Source organism: Ceratotherium simum, chromosome 24 (genome assembly GCF_057802395.1).
Source record: "Ceratotherium simum simum isolate JZ-2026a chromosome 24, ASM5780239v1, whole genome shotgun sequence".
NCBI classification, from domain to species: domain Eukaryota; kingdom Metazoa; phylum Chordata; class Mammalia; order Perissodactyla; family Rhinocerotidae; genus Ceratotherium; species Ceratotherium simum.
This window is the reverse complement of record NC_141923.1, coordinates 32,092,722-32,115,997: the sequence shown is the minus strand read 5'-3', so window position 1 is coordinate 32,115,997 and position 23,276 is coordinate 32,092,722. Positions and strand designations below refer to the sequence as shown.

At 34.5% G+C, this 23,276-nt stretch overlaps 1 protein-coding gene across 11 annotated transcripts in view; it reads left to right on the top strand.

The window, feature by feature from the left end:
* The window catches only part of PCNX1 (pecanex 1), a 185,568-nt gene that overhangs the window by 92,574 nt on the left and 69,718 nt on the right, over positions 1-23,276 (top strand). For 5 of the 11 annotated variants that reach the window (XM_087448299.1, XM_014784353.2, XM_014784355.2 and 2 more), the window contains 4 exons: positions 11,819-11,909; positions 13,440-13,497; positions 15,329-15,546; positions 21,426-21,579. In XM_087448299.1, the coding sequence (XP_087304425.1) occupies positions 11,819-11,909; positions 13,440-13,497; positions 15,329-15,546; positions 21,426-21,579 (521 nt within the window). The remainder of the gene's footprint in view (positions 1-11,818; positions 11,910-13,439; positions 13,498-15,328; positions 15,547-21,425; positions 21,580-23,276) is intronic. The other 6 variants (XM_014784354.2, XM_014784357.2, XM_087448303.1 and 3 more) reach the window with 4 other exon arrangements.

Below are 23,276 nucleotides of genomic sequence, written 5' to 3'. Positions count from 1 at the left end.
CTCATATGCTATTTATTTTTGACTCTTTTCCCAATTTGTAAAAATCCTTGTTACAGAGAGATATTAATAAGCATTAGATATGCATATTGATGAAAATAATTGTCTTTAGCAAATCTTACAGAAACTTGAAAATGATCATCCAAGATATTTATAACATTAGAATGTTTGGTGATTTCTAAATAAAATGAGAAGGAAATAAAACATTTTAATTTTAGAATGCTTTTGCTTTTGGATTTGTAATTTGAAGAGGCCAGGGAGTCTATAAGGAGGGTACTTGAGAGAGAGTAAGGTAGACTTCAGTTACTTTATTTGACTTAAAACAGTGATGCTTTTCTAGTTGCAGATGTATTCAGTTATCTTTTCATTGATACTTCTCTCGCATTAACCAAAAGTTCCTGTGAAGAGGACTTTTCAATTTGTGCATATAAAATTACAGTCACCATCACTGTTGCCCATTGGGTTTATGGTAGTAGATTAGCTACAATAAAACGCTTAGTTTTGATCCACTGTGGATTTTTAGACTTTTGTCAAATCAAGCGTAAAATGAAACAGTAGATGATTTTCCTCTATAAAAATTATTAATTCACTCAAATAACTTGCTAAGAAAGCTTTAATTGTAAGGTCCTGTCCTAAATCCACTTGGAAATTATTGAAGATATGTACGTATGGACTGTCTTGACAGTTCTGAAGATAAGACTCTTCTGATTGGAAGTGACTTTAGCATCTGCTGGTGAATATTCAGAACACTCTCTTGAAATTTGGATTTTATCTTTTGTGTTAACTGCCTTCTGATAGCTAATTCTTGGCCTATGGTAGCTGAATACTGCCAAATTGAATGCCTGGTAATAATTAGCACAAAACAGGCAATCAACGGACAGTGTATACCTGTTCCATAGCACATAAAGTTGGCCAAAAGAGATTCTGAAAATGAACTGTAGCTGAACTTAAAGGAATTGTGGGTAGAGACACTGATTTTTATAATATATTCCACTAGAATATTTTTGTTGCATGGTGTAATTTTCTATGTGATTTTAGTTAACAGTAGTAAGATAATTTTGTGTGAATGCATTTGGGTACTATATACTCAAATATGTTCAAGTTAGCCATGGTATTCCCTAAAAGTGTGGAGTATTTACAAAGGAGTGCTTCCTTCCAAATTTAACTTCTTCAATTGAAAATTTTTACATGTGAAAATGTAGACATGTACATAATACATTTATATGAAACACTCATACATACATATATACACACTCATACGCATACAGACAGTCAAACTTATATGTACACTCATACATATGCATGTTTGAGTGCATAGAAATGTTTGTATATGTACACATAGATATGTGATAGTTGTGTGTTTATTTTTAAACTGAGGAATAGCCTTTTTGGATTAAAGGAAACGTACAGTCAGCCATTGTTTAATTCCAGGCCTAGGTAGTTTTCCTTAACTGGGTTTTCTACATCCTCACTCTGTGGTGTCACAATAGATAACCACATCCATTCCCTATACTAAACCCTGAGAATCTTTACTTCCCTGTTGCATTTTAACTAGCATTTCGGGGTTACCAGGTAGCATTAGACATGGTGGAAAAATTCATTGAAGATGATATTATAAGGATTTTATTAGTAGCTTATTCAGCAGAGGAAAATGTATTTTCATCATCTGTATTCAGCAGGCATAATTGCTAATCATAATTAATTTTAAAAACTGAATTATAAGTATATAATTTAGAACCTGGTTGGAGAAATTTGGCTTCCTTTCTTATTTGTAGACTTCATTTCCCTGCAAACTTAGTTAAAAAAACTGTTCGAATGATTTTTGAAGTTAACATCTTTGAAAAGGAAATTACCATCAAAGAATTTCTCAAATCCTTCAGTGTAACATGTTGCTCTTTAAAGAAAAAGAAAGCACATCTTAAAGGTCAGTTTTCTTCTCATCAGTCTTTCGTTGGACTTGTTTATTAGCAGTTGATTTCATACTGTTTTCTGAATTAAACTGCAGTACTACTAAGTAAAACGAGCTGTGGCTCAGTGCCCAGATAAGTTACACAAGAGACTCTGAATTCAGGTCAAGTTCTATTTTATGTCTGTTAAGCTTTTTCTATAAAATTTGGCAGTCACTTCTCAGTTTTTATGTTAATCCCAGGTCCTCTTGTAAGTTAAGACTAATAAATTGACATAGTGATGAAACATGCCATTATAGTTGATAAACTCTTCATATATAACATCATCTCAGGGGAAATAAATGTTCTAGATAAGATCAGATAAAACAGGAAAATTTATCTGTGTTTTTTCTGTGTATGAAATTAGTGGTGGTCAGCGGTGAGGATATGCTTTGAAAAAGTATATATAGAACTTTTATTTTCATGTGAAAAAAATATCTGTTATCATATAGACAAGGAATGAGGACAATGGAGTTTTCTGTTTATCAAGACATAAATATAAAATATATAAATATCATAGGTAGTGTTCCCCTGATGAATTTGATTGTCTTAATATCATTAATGTATTAGAGGTTCAAAAAGTGATGATTGAATTGGTTTTTCTAAGGTTTTCTTTTGTTTCATTACTGTGTACAAGGATTGACAAAGAAGGTATTCTTTGAGATAATCCACTTTACTACAGAATTTATCAACTTGAAAATGTGATTGGCTCTAGAAAAAGACTTAAAGAAAATCTGGCAGCACCGTATAGCCCTTCTTTTTTTTTTTTTTTTTGTGAGGAAGATCAGCCCTGAGCTAACATTCGATGCCAATCCTCCTCTTTTTGTTGAGGAATACTGGCCCTGGGCTAACATCTGTGCCCATCTTCCTCTACTTTATATGGGACGCCGCCACAGCATGGCTTGACAAGCGGTGCATCAGTGGGCGCCTGGGATCCAAACTTGCGAATGCCAGCCCCCAAAGTGGAGCAGGCGCACTTAACTGCTATGCCACTGCCTGTTGCCCTTCTTATTAAGCAGTTTATAGCAGCTATGCATTATTAAGCAGAAATATGATTTGGAGGCTTTTTTTTGTGTGTGTGTGAGGAGATCAGCCCTGTGCTAACATCCGCCAATCCTCCTCTTTTTTTTTTGCCAAGGAAGACGGCCCTGGGCTAACATCTGTGCCCATCTTCCTCCACTTTATATGGGACGCCGCCACAGCATGGCTTGCCAAGCAGTGCGTCGGTGCGCGCCCGGGATCCGAACCAGCGAACCCCGGGCCGCCGCAGCGGAGCGCGCGCACTTAACCGCTTGCGCCACTGGGCCGGCCCCTGATTTGGAGGCTTTTAAATTTTTTACTTGAAAAAGCAGAGACTCAGATGACTTATAATACTTTTAGTGATTTTATTAGAGTTAGTCTTTGGTGTTTAAAAAAGATTATTACGTACTACTCTGTAGCATTTTGGGCTATTTCCTCGTTACTATAAACACGGAGTCAAGAGAGCTATAAAGGACCTTGCAGTCTATATTTCAGTCCCCTATGTTATGGTAGAATATTTTCATTCATCTTAACAAAAAGTTATATTATTTTTACAACAACCTTGGTCTTGTTTTTTATTGATGTTTTTGAGCACAAAAAATACTAAATTCATGGGCCAGCCCTGTGGCTTAGCGGCTAAGTGCGCGCCCTCCGCTACTCGCGGCCTGGGTTCGGATCCCGGGCGCGCACCGACGCACCGCTTCTCCGGCTGTGCTGAGGCCATGTCCCACATACAGCAACTAGAAAGATGTGCAACTATGACATACAACTATCTACTGGGGCTTTGGGGGACAAAAAAAGGAGGAGGATTGGCAATAGATGTTAGCTCAGAGCCGGTCTTCCTCAGCGAAAAGAGGAGGATTAGCACAGGTGTTAGCTCAGGGCTGATCTTCCTCACACACACACACACACACACACACACACAAACACACAAAATACTAAATTCTATTTTTTGTTCTTTTTTGGGGGGAGGGCAACATAAAGTATATATAAATGAAAGTAAAATGTTTATTTTTATTGAAACAGTAAAAATGCTTCATTATATCTAGAAGGAAGAGTTGTTATGAGGTTTGGGGGATGTATTCTACTTATACTTCCTTTTGATAAAATTAGAATGTGCTTTTCCCATCCTTATAACAGCAATACAAGTTTAGAAATACTGGAAAATATAATGAAGAAAATTAAGTCGTCTGTAATCTCATCACTCAGGGATTTATAATTTTTTCCTTTCTGTCTTTTTTAATGCACACACGTATATACTTTTCTAAAACAGACTTGGGATCATGTTGTGTGACTTTTGTGCTACTCTGTGAGTTTTGTATCTTGCTTTTTTCACTTAGCATGCCTGAATATTTACTCATGTTATTAATTGTTCTTTAACTTGTTTTTAAAAGACTTGTAATATGTTATCACTTAGATCTACATGAAAGGCAGTATAGTGTAGTGGACTCTAGAGGCAGACTTCCTGGCTTCAAATCCAAGCTCTACCACTTATTAGCTGTGTGACCTTGGGCAAGTTATGTTCTCTCCCTATGCCTCAGTTTCCTCGTTTATGAAAGAAGGGGCAATAATAATGCCTACTTCATAGGTTGATAGTGAGGATTATATCTATTAAAATATGCAAAGCAGTTAGAACAGTGCCTGGCAATAGTAAGTCAATTACATAAATAATCATTGCTATTATTATTATTATTAATCATAATTTATTTAACCAGTTAACTAACTCCGTTATTAGTCTTCAAGATGATTCCTGATATTTCCTATTGTTTAATAAACATTCTGCTGAACATCCTTTACATAAACCTTTCTGTACAGCTGTGATTATTTCCTTAGAATAAAAATGTTAAAATGGAATCATTGGTCAAGGGGAATAAACATTATTGGGACTTTGATGTATATGTTAATTGCTTTATGGAAAACTTGTACCAGTTTATACTTTATCTAGCAGGGTTTGAGAGTATCTGTTTTATCCGCACAAATATTATAAATTAAAAATAAACCTAGACAAATTTTATTTTATCTACTCTAACACTTATCTCCTGGATAATGCTCGGAGGTTTATTGTTGTTACTTTGGAAAGACTACTAGCACATTATTTTAAAAGTTTTGGATGCCTGAACTGCTCTAGGAATTTTACGGAAGATAACGGGGAGTGGTTGAGATATCTGATTGTCTCTTGCTGGTCTGTGTTGTAAAGAATTCATTGAAGCCCTAGACAAGATTGTCTGCTTTCTCACATTAACATTCTTAAAATTCTAAACTAAAGTTAATATATGCATTAGTTGGATAATAGGTTAGATTATTTAGTAGAGAGACCCCCCGCCCCCCATCATGGTTGAAATAAAAGAGAAGTTTGCATTTCTCTCATAAGTCGGCTGGGAGCCATCCCTAGCAGATGGATTGGTTCTCATCTCTGCATGTTGCTTCCCTGCCTGGTCCATAGTGACTGCTCCAGGTGTTGACATCTCCCTGAAAATAGGAAGAGAGAGTGCCTTCAAAAATGTCAAGGATGGCTAGCCTTCATCTTTTAGAGTGTTACTTGGGAGATGTGCCTGGAGCTTTCTCCACCTCGCATGGGCCCATACGTAGTCACATGGAAACGTCTAGCTGCAAGAGAGACCGGGAAATGTTTCTAACTAGGTGGACATGTGCCCAGATGAAATTCACTGAGGAGAAGGTCGTATTAATAAATAATAAAAGATAATAAATAATGATAAAGGAGAGGGTGAATAGTGGAGGTCTGTTATCAGTTTTTGCCACAATAAGCATTTCAAATCAATAAGATAAAGATCAGTGACCTAATAGAAGAGTTGAGAGTTCAAAGAAATACAAGGGGCTTGCAATCATGGGCAAACAGCTCAACCTTGCTCATAATTTTTAAAATTGCAAATTAAAAACAGGATTGAGATATTTTTTATCTGTTGAACATGTAGCAATGTCCATTGTTGGAAAGAGTTGGGAGAAATAGACAACTAACAGACACAACCTTTTTGGAGGGGAGTTTAGAACTATAGACCTCAAATGCCCTTCAATCCGCAAATTTTACAAACATGCAAAGGTATATGTACATGGATATTCATTGTAGCATTTTTTGTAATTTTGAAAAACATTAAACCATCTCAATGTCCGTTACTGGAGAATCTCTGAAAGAGATGATGGTGCATCAGCATAGTGTAATATTCAGAACTTGATGCATCTGTATTATTGACATGAAAAGTTAAGCTATTTAGTAAGCAAAATAAGTAAATTTTAAAAGGTGTGTATGAGGAGAATGATCCACTTGTCTTGGGACAAAATGTATGTAAAAATTGTTCAGAAGAACACAGCCATTGCCAAAAGCTGGAGAGTGGAGAACTTTCTTCATTTTATATACTGCACTACTTTTGAATCTTCAATGCATAGTATTTTTTAAATGAAGCACAAAACCAAAACAACAAATATCACTCACTCTCCAAAATCTTGATTAGTATCCGGTAGGAATTTCACTGACTACGTACTATCTCACCTTCATCTATCTACTTAGACTCTTACCTGACTAGTCTTTTTTTTTTCCTGCTTTGTTTTTAAATCAATTTTATTGATATATAATTTAGGTATAATAAATTGGATCCACTTGGCATGTACAGTTCAAAGAGTTTTAATAGACATGCATGCCTGTGAAATATGCAGTCAAGTTACAGAACATGTCCATCATCTTCAAAAGATTCCTTGTGCCCCGTTGCAGTCTGTCCCTCCTTCGCCCCAGCTGCAGGCAGCCACTACGTACTTTATGTCATTGTGGGTTTCCCTCTCTTAGAAGTTCGTATAAATGCGATCATACAATACGTGGCCTTTTGTATTTAGTTTTGCACTTAGCATGATGCTTTTGAGATTCATCATGTTGTTGCATGTGTTATGCAAGTTTGTTCCTTGTTGTTGCTGAGTATTATTCCATTGTATGAGCATACTGTATATCAGTATCCATTTATCTGTTGATGGACATTTGTACTGTTTCCATGTTTTGGCTGTTGTGAACTAAACTTCTAACTTTTCAGAAGTGCTTTTACATTCCCACTAGCCGTGTACGCGAGTTCCAGTTGTTCCCATTCTTGCTGACATTTGCTGTTGTTGGCCTTTTACATTTTAGCCCTAATGGGTGTATAATGGTTTCTCATTGTGGTCTAAATTTACATTTCTCTTATGGCTAAGGATGATGAGTATCTTTTGGTCTGTTTATTGGCTATACATATATCTTCTTTTCTGAAGTGTGTCCAAATCTTTTACTCACTTTTAAAATTGAGTTGTCTTATTATTGGGATGTAAGAGTCCTTTTGATATTTTAGATACATTTAATCTGTCAGATACAAATTACAAATATTTTCTCCCATTCTGTGGCTTGCCTTTCTGTTTACCTGACCAGTTGTAATGTCATCAATATCATTGTTATGGATTACTTTACCAAAATAAGGAAGGAAGACTTGTCCCTTTGAAAGAAAATGTGATCAAATGATGAAATCATAGCAGACTATGAACTTGTACATTCAATTCTGGGAGGTGCCCCTCATCTGGGGATTAGGCAGTGGGAGTGGAGACTTAACAATGAATGAAGGCATGTCATATTAAGTCAGAACTAGAGAATAGTGGCCATGTCAGTAAATAAATCCCTTTTACTGATGCCAAGCAACAGAGATATCTGTCTTTCTTTACCAGTCCTCAAAAGCTATCATCTAAACCCACCTCTTCTTACATCTGCCATTTGCCGCCTTCTCCTGTTTTAAAAACGTAGTGCAGTGTCGCACATTCCAGGAAGAAGGCTTGGTTATCAGTATTGAAACTTTTAATTACAATAGCATAGTGACTTGATTTCATTGTAGCACAAGAGTTAAAGAGATTTTAGAAGCCTAAGGCTTTTGGTCTAGGACAGGGGTTGGCAAATATAGCCTTAGGGCTAAATCCAGCTTGATGCTCGTTTTTATAAATAAATTTTATAAATAAAGTAAATTAATATGTATTTATGTTATGTGTTTTCTGTGGCTGCTTTCATGCTACAATGGCAGACTTGAATTGCTCCAACAGAGACCATCTGGCCCACAAAGCCTAAAATATTTATCGTCTGGCCTTTTTCAGAAAAAGTTTGCTAATCCTTGGTCTAGGGCGAAACAAGTCCATTAACCCATAAGCAGCAATAAATTGAATCATTTCTGTCTGGTTGGAAACTCATGTTTCCTCAGAGACTTATAGTCACCACTCATGATAATAAGGGGGGTGCTATCCAAAAAACTGGAATTAGCCTTACAGGCCTTCTCTCTTTAAAAGTATAATAATACATTCATATCTCTCTTTGCTCTTATAGCCCCTCCCTGGCCTAAGAGAAATACTAGAAAAGTGAAAAGTCAGTTAAGACAGTGTATGAGGATTAGGCTTGGAGGATGCAGAATGAAAGGAGTGGGGGTGAGGGTCCAAAGAAGGAAATCATCCAAGAAATTTCAGAGGCCTCCTGTGTTGTTGGTACTGGGAGACTTAGAAAAGCCCTACAGATAATTTGTTCTCCTAGTAACTACCTCCTTCCAGGATACATAGGTAAAATGAGAGTGACATCAAGCTCCAAATAGAAGTTTCTTAGGCAAGTACTAGTTTTATAATCTTTATGCATTTAACTTTGTGTCATGTGGCGAGGATTTTGACTGATAGGCTAAGTTAGAGAATCCCATTAGTGTCTCTTGTCTTTTATCAGTATTTTGCCAGTGTTTATTTTGAATTTGTCTGCTGCACCATCCATGGCTTTAGGCAAATGCTTCAAGCGTCTTTGCTCTTTAAGTCAGTATGCAATTTTACTGGTCTTCCTGTTGCTCATCACTTATGTATTGACCTATGGTTAGTACTTTGAATTTCTCCTAACTCAAAAAAATGTTTTGTATAATTAGTCTTTGTAGACAATAGCAGTCATTATTGAATGTTCAAAACTGAGAAATACCAGGTACCTTATCTTTATTTTCTTTGTATTTGGAGATACTATGTCATGGTCAATATCTTTATTAAGTCTGAAATTCCAGCCTCCAGTCTTGTTTATTTTATCAGAAATTGATCTTTTTCTTTTTAAATTGTCACAGCCATCCTATTATGTAAAATTAACTTACAATCTGGGACTTGAATTATGATGAGATGACTTAGTTTATAATCATAATTCATGTGAGGAGGACATATTTCCTTGATGCTCTACTTTTCCCCCAATTGATAATCATTAGAAATAATCAATATTTAAGTTGAAGTATTTTTTCTTAATACAGAATAATATTAAAATAGGGCTATTAATAAGGGCACATTTTACTTTGGATTCAAAGGTTAACTATGATTATGGTTTTAATCTCAAATGAGATATATATAAAATTGTTATGTATGCTAAGAAAATTTATACAAATTTAAGATATTCTTTATAAACAAAAAAAAAGCACTGTTGAAATCATGCACATTTGTTAAAATTATAGCTGCCCTTTTCTTAGACATGGTTTATGCTTCTAAATTTTATTACTTGTTAGTGATTGGTTTTCATAGAAGCATTCAGAATTGTAGATTTATGTAGTAATAAAACTACTCAATTTTTCCAGCTTTCTTTCTATCTAAAAAGCTTTTGGGGGGCATGCTTTATTTTTATGTTTATATTTATATTTTTTTAAATGCAACTATTTCTATGTGAGTTTCATTCTAGACATCTGTACATAAAGACAACATAGTTGTGTAAAGACAATATTCTTTTACTGTTCCATTTGAAAATTACAAAGAGTAGTATCTTTAGTTGATTTCAGTTGCATATAAATATTTATTATTTTCTGTATACCAAGAACAGGACTTACATTACTAAAAATTTCATGGAACGCTTAAATACTCAGAATATACTCCAGTAATTTAAACTCTGTTGACTATGGAATTAACTTCTAAAATACGTACAAAATTATGTGCAGTAAACACTTTCATTTATACATTCCATTCTTGCTGGCTTTCACACATAGTAGTCAAGCCATCCCAACTCTTTGTTACTCTCTGATTTAGTCATTTAATACGGGTTTATAATTCTTCTGCATTATGCAGTCTGTGATTTTGATCAGATGTTTCCTTTTTCTATTAATGTAAGTTGATTATAGTGGCACAGCCAGTCTTTGATTATCCATGATAAGTGAGGAAAGAGCAGAGCATTAAAAATTACAATTTAAAAATAATTCTTAAATCTCAGTCAAGCCAGTATGTTTGTTGAATTTTTTTTCTTCACTAACACTTTATGCAATCTACCCTACCACTTCAGAATTTTTTTCAGTAGTATATCTAAGAAGTAACCAAAATGACAGCTTGTATTATTTCATTTTAGTTCATAATCTGGTTTCTGTTAGAGGTGCCAAGAGTGAATGACTCTTGACTAAAAGACAGGGGAGTAAAAAGCAGTTTTAGATAATCCACATTATTTGAATAATTCTCCCTTGCAAAACAGCAAATGAATAAGCATTTCACAAAATGCTTTCTTTTCCTAATTTATCTCAGAAATATATTATTCTGAGAAAAAAAAATGCTACTACAGAAAACGTCATAATAAAATAAAATATTTGCATATTCTATCTGTGACCTGTAGAAAGAACTCTAATAATCCTATTTAATAAAGTATTTTTTCTGATTCTAGTCCTTTGGAAGAATGAAGTAATTGTTGAAATGTTCTGCAAACCCTTAGTTATATTATTAAAATAGTATGGGGGACTTGTATTGTCATTTTTCAAGCTTTTCAAAACTTAAATAAAAATCTTTATTGTATACTATTTACATTGTAGTCATGGAAGAGAAATCTAAAAATCTTTATTGTATACTATTTACATTGTAGTCATGGAAGAGAAATCTTATAGCCCTGCCATCAGTTGAAATGTGCCTTTTAAGATTCCTCATATTTATAACCTCAGTAATTCCAGCTAGTAAAACAAAAACTTCATATAAATACTCGAAAAGCAGCCTGGACTAGACCCAAGTGGTTGCAGAGTTATATACCTCATCTCATTGCCCTCCTGGAAATTTATATTCATCTGTTGATGCTCCCTCACCCACCACTGATAAGGCTACCATAGATCGTCAAGGTGAAGAGTGCATTTCCGACGGTATCCAGATTTTTAAAATTCCAGTATCAGAAATCATTTTATCTTATAGAATTCATCTTAAGAGACTATTTTTTAACCTATATTCCTCTGCAACCAATATAATTTCTAAACCTTTTATCAGTTTTGTGGAGATATTTGGCTACAGCAAATGGTGTTCTTAAATTTTTTCATAGAGTTCTTGTAGAATCATACAAGTAGTAGTGCTCATTAAATATTGTAATTTAAATATCACCAACACTGTTATACTTCATTCATTGAACTTCCTTAGATCCATTTGATACTTTTCTTTTCTTCTTCAAAACAAAACAAAACAAAACTGAAGGTAATCACACAGATTTGTTGCTTTGCAGTTTGAGCTATCTTAAAATTTAAGCAGCTTTCCAAATGGCCAGTCACCACTTGCAAGTAGTAGCCAGGTGACTTTTAAACAACATTAACTTTATTCATTTGATTATTTGAATTGAGACTGTGCTGGGAGGTGAAAGGAGAAGGAGACTGGTATTGCAAAGCTGACTTAAATCCCTTTTAATACCTGATTATGTCTGTGGACATTTTGCCCCACTGTTGAGCATTCGTCTTCAATTCACATCATGCTGAATTACATGCAGATCATTGTTCTTAAAATATTTTAGAAAAAAAGATTATAGTACATTTTCTTAAATTGTAACAAGTTTAAAATTTAGTGTTTCTTGAAGGCAAAATTCTGAGTGTTCTAATGGCTTTTTAAAAAAATCATTTATTTGCTAGGTAAGTTCTCTTCTACGCTTTATGAGACTGGTGGCTGTGATATGTCACTTGTGAATTTTGAACCAGCAGCAAGAAGAGCATCCAATATCTGGTATGTGTGAAGTCGTATTAGGAGAGTGTGTGTACTTACATATGTTTGACTTGTTTAAAGTTTTTAAGCCTTGAGATATAGAAGTTATTTTGAAAACATTTGTTTATATTGACTTGAATAATTTGTCATAGTGCATTTGTCTCTACAGAGTTAAAGTAGAATTTTTTGCTATAGAAAAAAGAAAGCATTCTTCTTAAAACAAAAACTATTCTGTGTTTTAAAAAATTAAGTAAAAATTTTCTGTAGATCTTACAGTGGGACAGTGGTTTTGCACAGTTCCAAATTTAACTATAGATTTCATGCTATATATATATATTGTGCATAATGTAAAAAAGCTTGTTAGAAAAATATTTACACAACTAAGTTCAAACCCATCAGATCTCTTTCTTTGTGTGATTTAAAATTTTTATTTCCTTATAAGGGTTTTGGTCCAGTATTTTTTTAATGATTCATCTCTCATTTTGTTTTAAAATTTGTTTACCAGCTATGAGAAGGAGGAATTTCTTAAAATATGGGTCATATGTTACATTTAGTTTCTTTTCCCTCCTGCTCATAGGAAGGAATTATATAAGATAATGGAGAAGGTAGGAGAAAAGCTCAAATAAGAAATTAGAGATCTTGATCACATCGCATAATTATTGTTTAGAATGTGTTGAAATTTTTTCTAAAATTTTAACCTTACTGTTCATCTATTCTAGTTGCTGCTTTGAAATCCATTATTAATTAGCTCACTTTTTTCACAAGGGTCATTTGATTCTTATTTTAGGACTTTCATTTAATAATAGGGAACACCTATTTAAATGTTACACATCTATGGGCAGTTCGCTTAGTTTTTTAAGTTTTGAGGGGCCATGTAAAGGAATAAGATCTTATAGTCACTTAGCTTAGCATGCTGAAAAGATGGAACATTTAGAAAACTGTACTCTTGAAAAAGCTCCTTTAGTCCAGTTTCAGAATTCACCCTGTCAAAAATGATTAAATTTGAGTCTTAGATGATTTTGTAACAGTAGAATAGGATGATGGAACAATGGAAACCATTGTTTAATATAATTCAAGTTAAGAGCAATTCTTTATACCATAAATTTGGTAAGGTTTCAGGTTTTGAAATCTAAACTTGACTGAACTGTGAAAAGTGAGTTGTCATGTTCTAGGCTATTATATTATGGCTAAAATTTATTCTGGTTCCAGGCAATATATTAATTGCTTTCTTAAACACTTTTCACAAGAACTTTGTGATAGAGATACGATTATCTTATGTTACCAATGAGGAAACTGAGGTATAAAAAGGTTGGATAACTTGTCCAAGATCTCATTCAGTTGATGAAGAGATTCAAATATAGATATTCAAATACCCTGACCCAGGGGCTATCTCTTAATCACAACTCGAGGAAAATGCTGTTTTGCATTTTGAAGTTTACATGAAACAATGAAGACAGTGTAAATATCATCCAATTGTTAAAGGACTTTTTTTTTTTTTTTTACTGCTTGACAAACTGTTTATCCGTTAAAGTCTTTTTCATCTTATTTTAGTGACACGGATTCTCATGTATCCAGTTCTACCTCAGTTCGATTTTATCCACATGATGTGGTAGGTTTTCCTTTATTTTTATAAAATGATGTATTTTCAGATTAACTATACAAATCAGAAAAGTTGATGTAGTTATAAAATATCAATTTTGTTGAAAACTATGGCAAAATCACCTTTGCTGTCCCATAGTGAATTTCTTCTTATAAGTCCTTTGTTAAGAAACATAGAACACCATGAAGTTTAATTAGCTATATATCGATCAATTATTACACTTATGAGGGTATGTAAAGGTCCATTTTCTCACCAGCGTCATAATCTGGTTGTGCCATTTTAAAACTTCACTGCGAATATTATGATTTTGGTGCAGTTATCCATTGGTTACCTATTGGTTGTTCATATACCAGTGTGGGTGGGGGAAACTTACTAATGACGTCACTAAAAATGCCACATGAAATACAGTGGGGATATTTTAAAAAGATAACACTCCCTTTGCCATCAAGAAGTATATACTGAAGTTGGAAAAGACAAAATGGATGAAATCCTTATAAGCAACACATGAGAGATACATGTAGATAAGTGTAGTGCCAAAGGGATTAATTATTAGCAGCTTCCTGAAGGTGACAAGTTGTGAGCAGGGTTTTAAGACAATGGATGTGAGTTGGCATAGAGCAGAGGTTTTCAACTAGTGGACAATTAGTAATGTCTGGAAACATTTTTGATTGTCACAACTTGGGGAATGCTTCTATCTAGTGGTTACAAGCCAGGTAGACATCGTGCAGTGGACAGCACAGCCCCCACAACAAAGAATTATCTGGCCAAAAATACCTGTAGTGCCAAGGTTGAGAAACCCTGGCATAGAGGATAAGAAAAAAAAGTGTTTGGGGAAGTATTTGTCAATGGTTAGAGATAGAAATGGCTTTATTATATATAGAAAGCAAATTTTCTTGACTATACTCACTTATGTGTTTGAAAAGTAAAGGCTGTCCTTACTTTTTTGCTGTAGTGTATTCCTGGAAACTCCATAGGAAAGCAAAAGTGGGAAAATGATTATTTTATTGTTTTCCACTCAAACATATGGGAGTCTTGAGATAGCAAACTGCTGGCTAGTGCTGTGCTAGATACAGTAAGCTTTTGATTCTTTCAGAGGAAGGGGAAATTGGTGAACTGGTGAATGGATGAGTTAAAGCTAAAAGAAATGTAATGAGGTAATTTCCTGTGTAGCCTCAGATTAGCAGCCTGCCAAAACAACACAAAAAGGGATGTGGGAGGGATTTGAAAACAGCAGTAACAGTGAAGACACTAGGAAGAAATGAGAATTGAAGGCATTGGATCCAAGGCAGAGGAGCTCAGATTGAACATGGCAATGAGGTTCACAGCTTAATGAGAAAAGACCGTAAATGTGACAGGGAGAAGGGAAGCCATTAGTGATTCATTCTAAGTGATTTTAATGGATTTACTAGCTACACAATCATAAAGTGTTAAGATTTCGAACACTTTTCCTAATAACAACCTTTCTAAAAGGCCTATTGATTAATTTGCTTTGTTTTAGTTCAGTTCCTATTGTCACCTTCTGTACAGACACGTGTTGCTTAGCAAAAGGGATATGTTCTTTTGGAAATGCGTTATTAGGCGATTTCATCATTGTGTGAACATCATAGTGTACTTACACAAACCTAGATGGTATAGCCTACACACCTAGGCTATATGGTACTAATCTTATGGGACCATCGTTGTTTATGCGGTCTGTTGTTGACTGAAACGTCATTATGTGGCTCATGGCTCTAGTTTATAATGGTCGTAAAATATCCACAGGGAGTGGACTAATGAGTAGCCCTTGAATCTTGACTTCATTTAAGATATTTTAAGCCTTTTAATGCTGACTTTCTTTTAGCTCTCTCTTCCGCAGATTCGACTGAACAGACTATTGACCATCGATACAGATTTGTTGGAGCAACAAGACATTGATCTAAGCCCTGACTTGGCAGCTACTTATGGTCCAACAGAAGAAGCTGCCCAAAAGGTTAAACACTATTATCGCTTTTGGATCCTGCCCCAGTTGTGGATCGGCATTAACTTTGACAGACTTACACTTTTGGCCCTGTTTGATAGGTGAGAATATAGTCTGATGTTAGAGATATGCACAGATTTTGTTTTTAAATTGACGTCTCTAATTACCCATTGAAGTTTTTACTTAGTTACCATGTTGGAAATGTTTTTCTATTTTGATCCTTTTGAGATAAAATTTAAGTTAATAGGGTTCCCAAACGTTAACTCTCGAATCCATTAAAAACTTTTTTGTGGCCATTTTAATATGTTTATACAAAAAATCATTTTTATTATTAATAAGAATCATGGGACTGTACTTAAAAGCCAGAGAATAGGAGGTGTTAATGATCATAAGATTATAGGTAATATAACCCTAAGTAAAAAGCTGTAAGGTGAAACTTCTGTTTCCCTATTTCTTAGCACTAGTCTTAATAGTAAACAACATTAGTCTATCGTGAACTTGGTGACCAAATGCTGCCTCCAGTCAGCATGGAGTAACAAGGATTGGATTTACCCTCCTACCTGAAACAATGAAAAACAGACAACATGCATGAAACAGTGGTTTTCAAGACAACAAAAGACAGTGATTCCTGAGAGATGGGAAACAAAGTATGTGAGCCCTACAGTTGCCCCAGCTTCCCGCCTTAAGAGAGTTTCCAGGCTGCCACACAAGGAGGAGGTACTGAAGTAGAGCCCAGCAGACTTCCTGAGTTGAGGAGATGGAGCTAAGAGTCCAGGGAGACTAAGGCAGCTCAAATCCATAGGACAGAATATCAGAGAGAGAATCTCAAGAGGTCTGCAGTGGGTCTCTTCAACTATTCAGCAGTGTTTTGATAAGTGAATGTTTGTGAGGAATCTACCAGAGAAAGAACTGTGAAGGAAATAGAGGAACAGTGCCTGACACTTACACAGGGCCGCGAATACGTGCCTGTTCCCACCAGCCAGATGGAAGAAAGTGATAATTTATATTTTATGCTGCATAAAATATGCACTCAAGAAAGTCTTGCCTTAGAAGTGGGGAATAATTAGCCCTAGCTTGAGCACTGCTCCAGACCCACCTAACAAGTCATAAAAGCAAGACCTGAAAGGATCAAATTGTTTCCAAGTAGTATAACATAGCCCAAGAAGATTTACAGAAATCCAGAGATTCTCAGCACCCAGTAAGTTAAGATTTATGATGTCTGGCATTCAAAGATTACCAAGCATGCAAAGAAGTGATAAAAAACATTTATAATGAGGAAAATAATGAATCAATTGAAACCAGCCTATAACTGTCACAGGTATTAGGATTAGCAAAGACATTAAAACAATTATAACTGTACTCCATATGTTAAAAAAGTTAATTAGAGACATGGAAGATATAAATAAAGACCCAAATCAAACTTATAGAGATGAAAACTAGAATGTCTGAGATGAAAAATACAATGGATGGGATTAAAGGTAGATTAGACATCACAGAAGAAAATATTAGTGACCCTGAAAGCATAGCAATAGAAACTATCCACAATGACACAGAAAGAAAAAAGCATCGTCCTCCCACTCCCATCTCCCAAAGAAAAGAACTTAGAAAGAAGGTAAAAGTAGCTTGTGAGACAACTTCAAGGGGAGATAGGGAGACAGAAAAATTTTGAGGAAATAATGGGGGAGAACTTTCCAAATTTGATGAAAGCTATAAACATCCACATTAAAGAAGCTCAATAAAGCCCAAGCACAGTTTTCGTGAAGAAAACTACACCAAAGCACATAATAGCTCAAAACCAGTGACGAAATCTTAAAAACTGCAAGAGAAAACAAGACAGAGTTTGTTAGAGGAACAAGGATAAGGAAGACATCACATTTATTATGGGAAATAATGGAAGTGAGAAGGCAGTGGAGCAACATTTTTAAAGTAGTGAAAGGAAAAAAAAAATTGTCAACCTGGAATTCTATACCGAGTAAAAATATCTTTTAATAACCAAGATGAAATAAAGACATTTTCAGACTGGGAAAAACTGAAAGAATTCTTTGCAAGAATTCAATGCTACAAAATATTCTAAAGAATGTCTTTCAGGGGGCTGGCCTGGTGGCATAGTCCTTAAGTTTGCACATTCCGCTTCAGTGGCCTGGGGTTCGCAGGTTCAGATCCTGGGCACAGACCTGTGCACCGCTAATCAGGCCATACTGTGGTGGTGCCTCATATATAAAATAGAGGAAGATTGGCACAGATGTTAGCTCAAGGACAGTCTTCTTCAAGCAAAAAGAGGAAGATTGGCAACAGATGTAAAGCTCAGGGCCAATCTTCCTCACCAAAAAAAAAAAAAAAATGGGATGTCTTTCAGGCAGAAGGAAAATGATACCAAACAGAAATCTGAACCTACCCAAAGGAACAAAGATTACTGGAAATGGTAAGTAACTACATGGATAAATATAGAAGATTTTGCTAATTAGATCTCTTTAAGAGATAATTGGATGTTTAAACAAAAATAATAATTATTGTGTGGTTTATAACATATGTAAACATAAATATTCATGGAAATAATAGCATAAAGGCCAGGAAGGGAGGTATAAAAGTATACTTTTATAAATTTCTTATATGTGAAGTCATATAACATCATTTAAAAGTAGATTGTCATAAAATGTATACTGTAAACCCTAAAGCAACCACTAAAATAACAAAAGAGTTAGTAAGTAAAAAGAGGAGATAAAATGGATTCATAAAAATTATTAATGTAAAAGAAGGCAGAAAAAGAAGGAAAAGATTAAGAACAAATAGATCAGCAGATGGAAAATAAATGACAAGATTATAGTCGGAAAAAGTCAGAAGGCATCAGATTGGAGAAAAAAGCAAGACTGAACTCTGTGCTGCCTGCAAGAAATGCATTTGAATATAAAAACAGAAATAGGTTAAAAGTAAAAAGATTGTAAAAGATATAGTATGCTAACACTAGTCAAAGGAAAGCGGGAGCGGCTGTATTAATGTCAGACAAAGTAAATTTCAGAGCAAAGAATGTTACCAAGGATAAAGAAGGTCATTTCATAATGATAAGGGGTCAGTTAATCCATAGGATTTAACCATCCTAAATGTTTCTACACTTAAAACAACACTTTAAAATACATAAAGTAAAAGCTGATAGAAATAGAAGAAATAGACAGATTCACAGTTATAGTTGAATTCAACATCCCTCTCTCAATAATTGGTAGAACAAGTATGTAGAAGATCAGTAAGTATATAGTAGACTTGAACAGTACTGTCAACCAACCTAGGTTCATTGACATTTATGAAACACTCCACTCATAACAACAGAATACACATTCTTTTAAGTGCACGTGGAAAATCCACTAAGATAGACCATAGTCTGGGCCATAATCCAAGGGTCATATTTAAAAGGACTCACATCACACCTAGTGTGTTCTCTGACCATAGTGAAAGTAATTATAAATTAATAGCAAAAAGAGTCTTGGAAAAAATCCCTAAATATTTGGAAACTAAATAACACTTCCAAATAACTCATGGATCAAAGAAGAAATCAAGAGGAAAATTAGTATTTTTGAACTGAATAAAAATGAAAACAACATATCAGAATTTTTGGAATGCCACTAACACAGTACTTGGGAGAGTATAGCACTAAATAAGAAGAAAAGTCAAATGAGGGACTTCACCTTCCACCTGAAGAAACTAGGAGAAAAACTAGAGCACATTACATCCGAATAAGCAGAAGAAAGAAAATAATAAAGAACAAAGCAGAAATCAATGAGGAAACAGAAAAACAATAGAGAAAAATCAAGGAAACTAAAAGCTCCATCTTTGAGAAGATCAATTTAATTGATAAACTTTTAGCCAGGCTGATCAGGAAAAAAAAAAATAAAAGATATAAATTACCAATATCGGGAATATGAGATAAGATATCACTACAGATTCTACAGGTATTAAATGGATAATAGAATATTATAAACAACTGTATGTAAATAAATTTGACAGTGGACAAATTTCTTGAAAGATATACATTATCAAAGTTCATTCTGAAAGAAATACATTACCTTATTGGTCCTGTATCAAATAAATGGAAATTGAAGTTAAAAACCTTCCCATAAAGAAAACTCCAGGCTTAGATGGCATCAGAATAATATCCCAAATCAGTGAAGTGGAGAAGGGATAGCTTTTTCAATAAATAGTACTGAAACCATATGCAAAAAAAAAAACTTGTATCCTTACCTTGTACCATATTACAAGAATTAATTCAAAATGGATCATAGGCCTAAATGTAAAATCTAAAACCATAAAACTTCTGGGGGAAAAAAAAAACATAGGAGAACATTTTTGTGACCTTGGGTTAGGCAAAATTTCTTAGATGTGACACCAAAAACAAGATCAGTAAAAGAACAAATTGATAATTGGATTCATCAAAATCAAAAACTAAAAACAACCAAAGGAGAGCACATGTTCAGTGTCTAGCGACTTGGAAAGTATGTAGTGTAGCAGGGACAATGAGGATCATTGGATTTGGCAAATCTGGAATTCCACAACTGCCATATAAGGTCAATGAAAACACCAGTGTTTATTGATTTGAAAATACTATTGAAGTTGTTTTAATCTGGTAGAACTATCAAATAAAATAGTACAGAGATGTTTGTGAATTTTATTTTTTAGGTCAGTTGATTATAAACATGACATTGACTTAAAAAACAAATTAATAAAAACATTTTTATGATTATAAGAGTAATTAATTCTTTACCCATTATAGAAAATTTAAATATATAGAAAAATTTTAAGACAGAGGCCAACCATAATTCTTCCACCCAGAGAGAACCATTATGAGTAGTGTCATTTTGATATTTTATCTTTTTAACGTGTATGTGTGTGTTTTTTAAATAACAGAACTTTTATCTTCCTTTACACACAGTTTGTGTCCTGTTTTTTGTATAGCAAATGTGCTGAGTATGTTCCTGTGTCAGTAAATATTCTTTAAAAGCAAGACTTTTAGCAAGTAATTAGCATTTTGTGAATAAAATTTCCCCAAGAAGTAATGAGACAGATTTTTATTTTTTGGTATGACATATAAAAATCATTTTCATTGCTATATGTAATGTCTTCGGCATCATATTGTTTCTTGTACAGAATCAGTTTAATAAAATATAGAACTGTCTCAGCAACTTTCACAGAGGCAATATTGATCGTCTTGATCACTGCCATCTTTCTCAACATGTGTAAGAGCCTGTATTTAAGTAACTCTAGTAAGTTAGTTTTCAGATAATTTCAGATGATTTAGAGATGGGGAAAATGAAACCACTTGGTATCAAAATTTGGTTACCAACTTTGTCATGTAAAATAACTTTTTTTTTAAAGATTTTATTTATTTATTTTTTCCCCCCAAAGCCCCAGTAGATAGTTGTGTGTCATAGCTGCACATCCTTCTAGTTGCTGTATGTGGGACGCGGCCTCAGCATGGCCGGAGAAGCAGCGCGTCGGTGCGCGCCCGGGATCCGAACCCGGGTCGCCAGCAGTGGAGCGCGCTCACTTAACCACCAAGCCACGGGGCCGGCCCTAAAATAACTTTTAAATTTAATTTTCTAGAAACTATTTCAAGATTTTGTCTTTCAAATTTGGTTCTTTGTGTATCTCCTTTATTTGCCATCTCAGTTAGTTATTTTGCAACAAATTTGGCAGATCAAGAAGATGTTAAGAAGAGTAAAGTTTTTAAAATAGAAATTAAAACTATATTATGTATTAAAATTAAAACTTCACAGTCCACTGCAGGAATCTTTATTTGCACATAAGAATTTGTATTAATTTTCCACATAAACTAGTTTCTTTTTCAGTATGATCCAAAATCTTATTCAAACCCAGTACCAAAAAACCTCTCAGGAAACATAATATGAGCTTCATATTGATGTCTTCCCTTTTTTCACTCTGATCAGTTTCTTACACTGATGATATACTTACTCATAAATTTTTCTGTCTGCAGAAATCGTGAGATCCTGGAAAACGTGTTAGCTGTCATCCTGGCTGTCCTTGTGGCTTTTTTGGGATCTGTTCTTCTCATTCACGGCTTCTTCAGAGAGATTTGGGTCTTCCAGTTCTGCCTGGTGATAGCCAGCTGTCAGTACTCATTGCTTAAGGTACCAGCGTCTCTTCTTTTCAGACTTTGGAATAATAGTTGTGTTACAAGGCGGAAGGTTTTGTATCATTCATTGAATTATAGTAAGATAATTTTTAGATTTATTTTCCTTGGATGTTTACATGTTTACCTTAGATTGGATAGGGAACAAAAGGGATATATACACTTTAAAAAAATAATGATATGTAAGTGAAGCTTCCTAAAAACTATTTTTTTGTATTAAAAGAAAATATTTGGGCATTTGTTAAAAATAATTTGCTTTCTTGAAGTTCATTTCTTTTAAATTTATCAACATTAACTCTCTCACTCCCGTATTTTAAGTCTTCTATTCTGTAGGTGAGATTTATTAAAATCCATCCTTGGTGGATATAATAATGTCAAAACTAGAATATATGTTCTTTTGGGACACTGAAAGCAGAAGATTGATGTCCCTTTGCTCTTGTTTCAAAAGTGGCTCTAAAATGCCAAATGTTATCAATTTTAAGCTTTCGAAAATTGGGAGAATCATACACCAAATTTTTCACCTTCCATGCAAAATCAGTGTGGACTGTTAACATGAACTGTTCCCTTTCCTTTCTTTCTTAGCCAGTAAATACCCTTGTTTGTATTGGTTATTTGCCTGATATATGCTGATGTGCAGAACCCTCCCCCATCCTGAAAACTATTTAGTTCTGTTTATACCATCAGCTGTCCTTTCTTTTTTCTCTCTCCATTTGTAGACAGACATCTGGGGTAAACCACCTATGTCAACTGCTTCATTTCTTCAAGGCCCATCCATACTTTTTTCCTCATTGCAGTACTGAAATTACAGTCTTTGTGGTACTAATAATCTCTAATTGCCAAATCCGTGTCCTTTTCTTAGTCTTCATTCTCTGTGAGTGCTGCATCATATGATACCTCTGAATATTACCTTCCATTTCTATATTCTCCTCATTGATGTTCTGTGACTTTATACTACCCCGACGATTTTCCTACTTGTCACATATCTTTGTTTTCCTTTTTTTGATGCCTCTTTGTTCTTTTGACCACTTCTTAATTTATGAGAATTCTCTAGGGTTTTGTTTGGCCCTCTTCTCAGTTTGCAATTCCTTGCGAGTGAGGTCATCCTCTTTTATTACTTTATTTGTTGCCTCATATACGGATTATGTCCAGATTTGTATCTCAAAGTTTGCACCTTTCTCACAAGCTTTAGTTCTATATATCTAAGCAGCAGTTGGCACATTTTAAAAATAGCACATCATCATCTTCTGATAAATATTTTCCTTTCCCAGTTCCTTTTCTTTTGACAGTAGTATACCAACTCAAAATCTTAGAGCCTCTACGCCATCCTTCTGTATCCCTAATAACACGTAACCAAGGCGCTTTGATTAAATTTGTGATCCCATGTTAAAATTTCTGGCCTTTGTTCTTGCTTTCCATTTCAACCACCTTAATCCATCCCTTTATTGCCTTAAACTATTTAAAATCATTCCCTGGCCCCAATGTCCTTTGTCCCATTAATTCTGTCCACTGCTTTCAGGTTAATATGGTTAGATATAGAACAGGTAAAAGATGACTGAGATTTTTGAAATTAGTTGACTAGAAGAATAGTAAAGTCATAAATAAGAAAGGCTGGAGTAGAAGCTGTTAGAGGGTAGATGTTGGAATTGAAAGAACGGAAAGATTACCTGGTCTCATATCCAGCCTAGGGCCAAACTC